The sequence below is a fragment of the Cervus canadensis genome, chromosome 17, assembly GCF_019320065.1.
Source record: "Cervus canadensis isolate Bull #8, Minnesota chromosome 17, ASM1932006v1, whole genome shotgun sequence".
Classification (NCBI taxonomy): Eukaryota; Metazoa; Chordata; class Mammalia; order Artiodactyla; family Cervidae; genus Cervus; species Cervus canadensis.
The window spans coordinates 14873063-14883014 of NC_057402.1; the positions used below are offsets into that span (position 1 = coordinate 14873063).

The 9952-nt window shown below is 37.9% G+C and overlaps 1 protein-coding gene across 2 annotated transcripts; it reads right to left on the reverse strand.

Annotated features, from left to right (window-relative positions):
• Positions 1-1451: 1451 nt before the first annotated feature.
• Positions 1452-9747, reverse strand: C17H14orf28 (chromosome 17 C14orf28 homolog). Of its 2 annotated transcripts, XM_043434320.1 has the most exons (5): positions 9453-9746; positions 6085-6609; positions 4069-4158; positions 2673-2807; positions 1452-1891 (listed from the first exon to the last, which is right to left on the reverse strand). In XM_043434320.1, the coding sequence occupies exons 2-5, from the start codon at positions 6606-6608 to the stop codon at positions 1708-1710; spliced, it is 933 nt and encodes a 310-aa protein (XP_043290255.1). In that variant the 5' UTR covers position 6609; positions 9453-9746; the 3' UTR covers positions 1452-1707. The 2 variants fall into 2 exon arrangements, with proteins under 2 accessions (XP_043290255.1, XP_043290256.1); XM_043434321.1 differs by lacking the exon at positions 4069-4158 and having other exon boundaries at positions 9453-9747.
• Between the last annotated feature and the right edge of the window lie 205 nt (positions 9748-9952).

Below are 9952 nucleotides of genomic sequence, written 5' to 3' on the forward strand. Positions count from 1 at the left end.
AGACTATAAATCAAACCCTATTTAAATACGTGCAGAAACTATTTAAATAAACTTTGGTGTGAATTTTTAAAAAAACAAAATAGATCACTACTTTGAGCATACACAATGAATATTCCTTTTTTACATATGATAAAAAGGCATACTCATCAATGTTGCACTTATATTTATCCATTCTTCAGTAAGTTATCTTAACATGGCACCAATGCAATGTAAGACTTAATTTATTGAATTAAACCTTAGCAATTTGGTAAATGGCAGTGAATTGTGATGCTGTGTACAAATCTCCAAATATATTGCACTCAATCTCAACCCCAAACCTAGGGTCAACCACACTGAAAACACTAAAATAAATGATGATAGATTTCAAAAAGCATTTTCCCTTGAGAACATTACTTATTACTTTTCCTTTATATTGCAAAAGGAAGAGAGATCCTAGGTCTTTGAAAAGAAACATAACATTCTGATAACTACGCACTTCCGGGGATTTATACTTCAAATCAAAGAAAGTCTCATGGTATCAATTTACTATTATTAAGGCAGCACACAGATGTTACCCCCAAAATGTAAGTATTTTTTCCTCTGTGCCAATGTGACTTACTAGGAAGAGAAAGACAACTGACCTTTGAACAACATGGGTTTGAACTGTGTGGGTCCACTTATACAGGTATTTTTTTCAGTACACATGTACAGTAGTACTACATGATCCGAAGTTGTCTGAATCCAAGGATGTGGAACCACAAGTTTTGAGGGAAAACTGTAAAGTTACATGGGGGAATTTTGACTGTTTGGGGGATCAGGGCCCGAGCCCCCAAGTTGTTCAAGAGTCAACTGTATTCTCAGGCACCCATTTTCTCTTAAGTACATGTTTAAAGTACATTTCCATTGTTCATTCAACATTAGTAAACACACAGTTTGCCTAACACTTTTTATAGCTGTCTTATCTGCAAAATACATTTTTATTAGAGAACTTCTATTACATTTAAACATTAGTTATATAATTTGAGTAAAAATAAGCTTAATTAAGCTTGGAGCTTAGTTAACACTTAAAATCCACTGCTAGGTTTTTAATACTTTAGCAAGTGAAGTTATTTGCCATTATAAAGAAATAATTTAAGTCCAGAGAAACATTCTTACCAAAGTATTTTAAAAAAATTGCTGCAGGGACATTAGGCAAGTCAGGTAAAATAGACTAAACCATCTCTAAGTTGTACATTCAAATCCACACTAGATCCAATAGTGCACTTTGGATTATGATGAGGTAGGGCAAATAAATACAGTCAGGTATTTTGAACTGTTAAGTTTACATAAACTGAAAACTGATTTGTACCCAGGTTTTATTTGGATATCCAAAAGGAAAAATTGAGAATTCAAATGATGAATTATTTTCTCAGATTCAAAGACAGAATTGTAAAAAACCTTTGTGGTACATATAAATAAAAAATACAAATATTACAAGATATATTTTATTTCAACATAAAATATGCTTGTATAAAAATAACCTGGGATTAAGAAAAAAGAAATACAAACATTTTTGCATAGATTCTCTATATAAAACTTTTACCTGGGGCTAAATACTAGAAAATACACCTCTGAAACTAATATAGTTGAACTATTTCCTTGGATACCAAGTATATACAAAACAAAAGCCCTTCATCTAGGGGAGCATGGGCAGGAGGGAAAACAATATAATTTAGCATCAGTCTATATTTATTTCTCTGTTGCTCGAATATAAACCAATGATGACAAGAGGAGAAACTCTGGGGGTTTATTTAACAAAATTAAATTCACATTTCTGAGGCCATCATAGTGCATCCAATGTCCATCAATTTGAAAGGCTGCAGAATAATGATGTTCCTCTTTGTTAAACAATGTGGCACCTTCCAACAAATACCTGCAAATTAAATGACAAAGTGTGGCAGAAAATCACAGTACTTTGTTCTTACAAAAACATTCCTTACATTCTTAACTAAGGCATAAGATTATTTGCATTCTGTTATCTGAAAAAAGACATTCATCTGTAAAAATCATGTACTATAATTGATAATTTGGAGTAAGACGTTTAAGAATTTTAAAAAATGATACATTTTTAAGGGCATTATTTTAATAGATTAACTCATGAACTGCATGGTTCTATTATATAAGAGAAAACACAAGAAAATGTTTAAAGGCAAAAAATTAAAAGAACCCCTTATATCCTAATTTGGATCTTAATCTAATGATGACAGTAATATTTTATGTTTAAATGACCTCATACTATACATGACTTTGGCCTGAAATACAAGTAATGGCCAGCCAGTATTTACTATTTCCTAAGTCTTAGGTACTCTCCTAAACACTTTAGACACTATCATCTCTGTTTTATAGATAAGAAAACTGATGTGTAAACTGGTTGCTACTGGATCAACGTCACATCGCTTGAAAGGTAGGGCTGGGATTTGAACCCAGTTCAGTCTCTTCTAGAGTCTAAGTACCTAACCGCTATGTACACTGCCAGCAACTGACTCCCTGTAGTGTATTCTGATCTTATTCAGGATACATAAATTTAGATAGCTTTTTTTTTTTTTTAAACAATATGTATTTCCTTAAGGGCTAGTCAAAATCATGATAGAATAGTAGAAAAATATAAATAAAATTCTCTTATTAGTCTCGTAAAACAAACAAAAAGCACCTACTTGTGATCAGATAAATCCAAATAATAGGGGACATATGCCAGATCTTCAGATTTCCAATGCTGCATATTTAAGACAACAAAAGGGGGTGCCCCGTGGCAGAACACTCTTTGGGAAAATTCTCTTAAGCCACCACACCTAAAATTGAAAATAGGCATGAACTTTATTATACTTGAGACAAAGCTGCCTTTTATCACTCTGAGTTGTCTTTATCATTTAACTTCATAATAAGCATATTATCTATTTTAGGTATGGGAAAATTGTATGGCTGCATTAATACCTTATATGCCTAAGTCTCAGAGTTTATAAGCTGAGAGAGTCTATATATAAGAAAATGACATTTTTTAAAACTCCAAGAAAAGCTAACTATGTTTATCTCAGCTTATAAAAGCATGTAGTCTTTTGAACTGATAGAAAAGTTTTTATTCAGAAAAAAGGTTTTCTTTCTCTAGGCTGGTTTCAAATGAGAATAATGGCAGAGAGGCAATAAGATGATTCTTACAGTCTTCTTTAGAATGGATAAAATTCCCTGATTGGTTCCTTTTGCCATTACAATGCAGCAGATTCTATTTTCCTAGTAGCACCAGGTATTAAGCATATGAATTAAAATAAAACAAATAGAATTAAACAGTAAAATCTCAATTAACTGGAAGGTTCAAGGGACAGTATTTTGGTTGAAAAACACCGACTAAACTAAGTTATCTGAAAACCATTTTGTTTCAGTATTTGTTGCAAAAATACACCTAGTTCAGTTTCTGCACTTAAGTACAATTAACTGAAGGTATTTTATTCTTTCCTTCTTTTGTGATTAATTAGGTGTAAGATCATCCTTCTAAATATTAATTCTCCTTGTACAATACTGTAGATACAAAAATTAAGTGGCTGGGGTGAATATGTTCTGCCCCTTTGGATTTCCTTTTTCTTTTCTTTTTTTAACTAGGTTGAACTTTTTGGTTGTCATTTACTGCTTTCTCACTGACTCAATGGACATGAGTTTGAGTAAACTCCAGGAGTTGGTGATGGAAAGGGAGGCCTGGCGTGCTGCAGTCCATGGGGTTGCAAAGAGTCGGACACGACTGAGCGACTGAACTGAACATAAGTGAGGAGTACAGGAAAAAATCCAGTTAACTGAGGGTCCAGATTAGCTGGGTTCTGGTTAAGCAAGGTTTTATTGTACCTACTCAGGAGTGGGGGGAAAAAAAAGGCATTTGCTTTGTATTCATGAAGCAACTGCAGCACAGCATAAAATGGCATAGTAAACTAGAAGGTGTTAAGATTCCAAAAATACTAGGCTTCCTAAACATTTATGAGTTGCTGTTTTATAATAAGCATACCAGTCCAGGTTTCTTTATAAGAAACACAGAAATACTTTCATCTTAAATGTCTATCATATACTCACCCATGCTCTTCACACAGTTCAATCCTGGAACAGAATAACTCATCCACAGCCAGTCGTATCAAGTTTCCATGTGGAATTTCTTGGGGAGGACTATAACAATTGCAAAACGCATGTAAGAAATGCTTCGGCATTCTACATGTAAATATAGTAAGTTGTTTGCTTAGCTCAGTTGCTAAGTCGTGTCCGACTCTGTAACCCCACGGGCTGCAGCCTTCCAGGCTGCTCTGTCCATGGGGTTTTCCAGGCTAGAATACTGGAGTGGGTAGATATTTCTTCTCCAGGGGATCTTCCTGTCCCAGGGATTGAACCCATGTCTTCTGCTTAGTGGGTGAGTTTTTTTACCGCTGAGCTACCAGGAAAGCCCAAATATATTATGTGGATAACAAATTTTACAAGCCATTCATTATTAGTAAAGCACGTATAAAAGTATAACCTTTGTTATTCATCTTTGTATTTCTTCCAGACAGTACAGAAACCAGTTGAACTTAATAAACATTAATGCATGAAACTTTCTAAGAAACATTAAATATGTATGTAAACTGATCCTGAAACACACAGTTGTTACTTTAAAAATTTCTGAAAGGATTAAATAGAGTGGATCCTGGTGCAGGATCCAGAATTAGGAGAGCAGCTGATTAGTTACCTGACTCAATATTAATGAGAGCCCCTGTTGGCCTCAGTTTCCTGATTTGTTAAAAAAACAACTTTTCCTACATACTTCGGAGGTTGTTTTAAATACAGGATTGGAAAATACTAAAAAGTTATATAGAGTATAATGAAAAATATTTATTAAGAGAGGCACAAAATGCTAGTATTAATATAGGGCTATAAATACTTCATTATAGTTTCAAAACATATGTAAGTTAAAAGATACCAGTTTTTTTAAAAAAACAAGACAAATGTCTGAAGCACTTTTTTTAAGTCCATAATGATTTAACAGTAACAACTTTTTCCCTGATGGAAGTTTCAAAATCAACATCATCCTATCAGCAATACAGCAAAATGGCCAAAGTGTATTTCAGAACAAGAGAAACATTGATTGGTAGTCTCTAAAAATAATAACATCTTCTGCTTTCCCATTATCCTAAATATAATATTATAATCTTAAACTAAATATGCTATACAGAAAAGGTGAATATAATAAGTTTGGGTATGTGACATACAATCCCACAAGGGAACAATCTGTTAGGCAGTTTTTTTCCTGGACCTCAGGGCCAAGTATGCTTTCTGACAAAAATGTGTTTGGATCTGTTTTTCTGTCCTGTTCCCTCCCCCCACACCCCGCACCCTAATGTCCACACTGGCAATTATCCCTTTTCCAGCTCATGTGCCCTTGGGGCTTTAATGTTTCCCAACACTCCACTAGGGCTTGCCAGTTTGGCCTTCCTCCCTGTCATTTTATCAGCTTGAAGACCTTCCTTTTCTCCCCTCAGCAAGCTATCAGTACCTTTCTAGCCAATAAAAAATTTCCTTACATCTATATCCTTTTCAGGTATTAATACTCCCAACTTTGGGATTTCTGTCTCTAATTTTGCCCTCGCCATGACATGGAGTACTTTCAATCTTCCTGTTCAAGCAGAACTAGCCTACCTGACAGGGATCTATTCAGAGAGGGAAACATTTCAATATAGTATTAAGTGTCGTTGGAGAGGTTAAATCTGTGACACAAGGAATTATCTTCCTAGCCATATTAGTAAATTCTGAGTGAGAGGAAAACATTGTGCATACTGAGTAGGTCATTATTTAGCAAGTGAAATAGTTATCAATTGGTTTTGTAAATCCTGAGATGTTTAGATATAATAGAAGAGTAATATTTTTTTTTATCAAGGAACCCACTGAAGAGTTTTGCATTTGCCTGGTTGCTTTATATATAAGTTGTTGCACACAGGGTCTATACATTAAGAAGTACTTTGATTATATCTATCTATCTACCTATTTTCCTATCTATCTATATCATGCATTATAAGCATACTACTTTTTGCTAAAAGTGACAAAACAGACTTTAGAGCAACTTACTTTATATTAATTGTGCGTTGCTGATCTTCCTGCACTCGAGTGGGGCATCGCCAGTTGGAACAGTAACTCTCTTGTATGGTTGACATGAGATTTTCAAGATTTTTTGTAAAATTATCATGTTCATTCCCAAACAAATCAATTATTAATGAAGCTTTATGAACTTCAGACTTGTATTGCTGTTTTTCCATTTTGTCCCAAATCCAAAGTAGCTTCACGGTTGTAAAACTGTAGGTGTCCATTAAATAAAGAAAACAGTCTACAAACTCTCTACCTAAATGAAGAGAGAGTTCCCGGGGGAAATTTTCATTTTCATTGAGAATGACATAGAGTAACATCAAGAATCCATCTATGGTGCAGGTATTTTTCAGTCTTATTTCAACATAGAGTGGTGTACAGGAGACTGCTTTGCGGCCAGCTTTGATAGTAAAAACACCTCCCCAAGGAAGAACAGGCCTCCAAAATGAGCGATCTTGGTTATAGTTATTTTTAATTGATGCTTTGATCTCTTCAAACAGTGTCTTCATCCTGCATTTTAAAAGTTTAAGATAGTACTTGTAAATTTGTGACTTTATCTTTTAAATGCATGGTATATGTTTAAATGAAAATAAAGCTATCTAAAGATTAAATTAAGTTTGCTTAGATAAGACTCCTAAAGGAACAAAAAGATTTTAAAACAATTCAAGCCATGAGCCATTTTTTCAGCAATATGCATGGTCTCTGGAAAGACCATTTAAGAAGGTGTAACCTTTTTATGAAATACAGAATGGTCATTTGATGGACCTTTTTATTAATTATCAGTTCAGTCGCTCAGTTGTGTCCGACTCTTTGCGACCCCATGGACTGCAGCATGCCGGGCTTCCCTGTCCATCACCAACTCCCGGAGCTCGCTCAAACTCATGTCCATCTAGTCGGTGATGCCATCCAACCAATTATTATTGGTTATATTGCAGGTTTTATCACTGACAGAGGAAAACCTTGTAATGAAAAAATCCTAAATAAAAACAAAACTATTTAGAAGATATAGTCTAAATTTGGTTGAGTACATTCCTAATGTAAACCGCTTCCTCCAAAATATGAGCTGTATTTCATTTTCCTGTTAATATGTATGGTTCCACTTAGTTGGGGTATAGAGAAAGGCCAACTGGCTCTGAAAGACAACATATGAAGAGTACTGTAATCGTGAGAACTTAATTGTATTCGCACAGCTAATACAAAAATCATTTCTATGCACTTGAGAATTTTCACTTGCAATTTAGGACCATGCTGCATGCTAAGTTGCTTCAGCCGTGTCCAACTCTGTGCGACCCTATGGACTGTAGTCGGCCAGGCTCCTCGGTTCATGGGATTCTCCAGGCAAGAATACTGGAGTGGTTTGCGATGCCCTTCTCCAGGGGATCTTCCCAACCCAGGGATCGAATCTGGGTCTCTTACATCTCCTGCGTTGGCAGGCAGGTTCTTTATCACTAGCGCCACCTGAGAAGGATCATGCCAGATATCCTATAATTTTAATTACAGAGGCCACGCTGGGACAATCTGGTTCAGAACTTGGTTCACTACCCTGATTCCTCTCTCTGCATGTTTTGGGAATGAACTGAGGTGTCCTCCTTATTTAAATGGGCACCTATCTTCCCCCCAACTTTGAGGATAAGTAACAGCTTGTTTTTAAAGTCATTGACAGTATTCTAATAAACATGTTGGTGTCATATTGTATGTATATAAAGCAAAATTGAAAAAAAATTAAAGAATGAGGTCCTAATAAAACTGAATTGAAAAAAATTACTTTGCTTTATTTGGAACAAACAAATGTCTAAACTAAAAACATCACAGGGTTTTCCAATATGTTTCATGTTTTGCATTTTCATGAAAACGGGAAGCATCTGAGGAGGAGGAAGACAGAAATTAGTGACTGAGGTCAGTGTCTTATTTTGATCATAGTTTCAAGTGCCACATCCTCCCAAGTACAATATAAACCCAATACTCAATGCTGCAGACCTATGTGTTTTGTATGGAAAATTAACTTCAAACCTATTTTCTAACACCAGCAAACTAAAAATTCAGTTTTACCACACACACACAGTATTTCTGACATAGGCAAGATACTGTGGACTCTAAAATATTCAACACTATATTTAGTCTGAAGTGTAGATGTTTATATATAGTTGCTAGCATGCTGGTTCCAGTCAACCACTTAGGAATAAGAGGGAGTGGCAAATTCAGAGCCAAGGAAACACAAACTCAGTTTCTGCTTAATGAAGAAGAAATGTTTCAGAGCATATTCTTTTAAAAAATCACAAGGTATTTAAATATTTAAAACATGAAAATAACATTTCCTCATGGTTTGACTGATTTCCGTGGCATTTTAAAGAACTTTGTAGCAAGTTCATATGATTAAGAGCCTGAGTTCAGATTCTTAAATATTGCATTAGAAAGGAACTGTAAATTTCTGTAGCATTTTTTGCTAAATTATCTTTTAGACATGACTAAATGAGTACTGCTCTGTAAAGCAAGTTGCACTCTAAGAGAATTAAACATATATTTTATAACTACATATATATATTTAAAAATATATACACACACACATAAAATGATTTCTCTAGCCTTTTTCTGGGGAAAACAAAAGGAGATAAAAGAGCATTGAAAGAACTAAAGGACACTTAGTCTAGCTTCTGCTGTACCGTGGTGATTTGTTCTAAAGTAAATTACAATAAAAGCGACTAAAAAAGACCAGAAAATGTGCAAAGAACTTTACTTAAAATTGTCTTTTAAGTTTTCGCCACACTGTCAAAAACATCATTTCGTTAGACAATGATTTGTAAGTCCTGGAGAATTACTGGCTTTATTTTCCTGCCTCAATAGGCCCCCTAGTTTGGACAAATCAGGAAAACTCCCTAGACTTCTATTTCCTTGGCAAAAAACGACACCTTTTGCGGTCGTTTCCAAGGGTGACAATCTTGACCCCACGCTGGTCGTGAGGATCATACCATTTACCCAAAGCACTGAATGTCAGATACCCTAAGAGTTTGGGGGTCCTGCAGGTCCCCTCCCGAGTCAGCGCCCCCAAACAGTCGAGAAAGCGGCCCGCGGTCCGGCTCGCAGCAGCGCGGGGCTAGGTGTGCGGTGGGCTCCCACCTCCGCTCCGCCCACCCCGCCCCCGGCCCGCAGCTCCCGGGAAGGCCCGGCCCTGAAGGCTGGCCCTGGACTGCGGGTGGATCCCCGAACCCGGACCCGGGGAAGGGGCTGGGCATCCCCTGCCCGCATTCGAGCAGTGGCCCCGCTGAACGCCTGGGACTGCGGGTAATGGACGAGAGGGCCGGGCCGCGGAAGGCGTCCGGCCAGTCTCAGTCCACCAGGAAGCCCACTCTTCGTACCTCCCCGGGGACCGAAAACCGCCGGTGCCGCCGCACCCGTCGCCGCCGCCGCTTGCTCATGGAGAGCCCTTGCCGCCGCCGCCGCCGCCGCCTCATTTACTAACACCGCCGGCTGTTTCGGCCTCCCCCGGCGTGAGCGCTGGGCTCCGGGACGGCCTCCATCGCACCCGTCGCGGTGGGAGCCACAGCAGCTCCAGCGCCCAGGCCCGATCCGACCGGACCCACGGAGCCAGGACCGCGGGACGCGTAGCTTCTTATTACGGAGGAAGATTCGGCCTGACCTCCTCCCCCCTCCCCCCAACCCCTGGACCTAGTCTCCAGCTGCCTGACAACGCTGCTGCGCAGGCGCGAAGAGGACCCTGCCAAACGTGCGTGTGTAGGGTGTGTATACAGCAGCTGGATTCACCCAATGGGAACCAGGATCAGGTGCAGGGGGCGGGACCTCGCCGAAAGGGGCGGTGTTCCAGTATTAGAAAGTGGGTGGGGCAGCCGGAAGTGGG

Excerpts from the sequence above, each read along its gene's own strand:
- C17H14orf28 (XM_043434320.1), bottom strand. The coding sequence starts at position 6,608 with ATGAAGACACTGTTTGAAGAGATCAAAGCATCAATTAAAAATAACTAT. Across the intron at positions 4,159-6,084 it reads CAACGCACAATTAATATAAA|TCCTCCCCAAGAAATTCCAC; the intron begins GTAAGTTGCTCT and ends CAATTGTTATAG. Across the intron at positions 2,808-4,068 it reads GAACTGTGTGAAGAGCATGG|GTGTGGTGGCTTAAGAGAAT; the intron begins GTGAGTATATGA and ends TTTCAATTTTAG.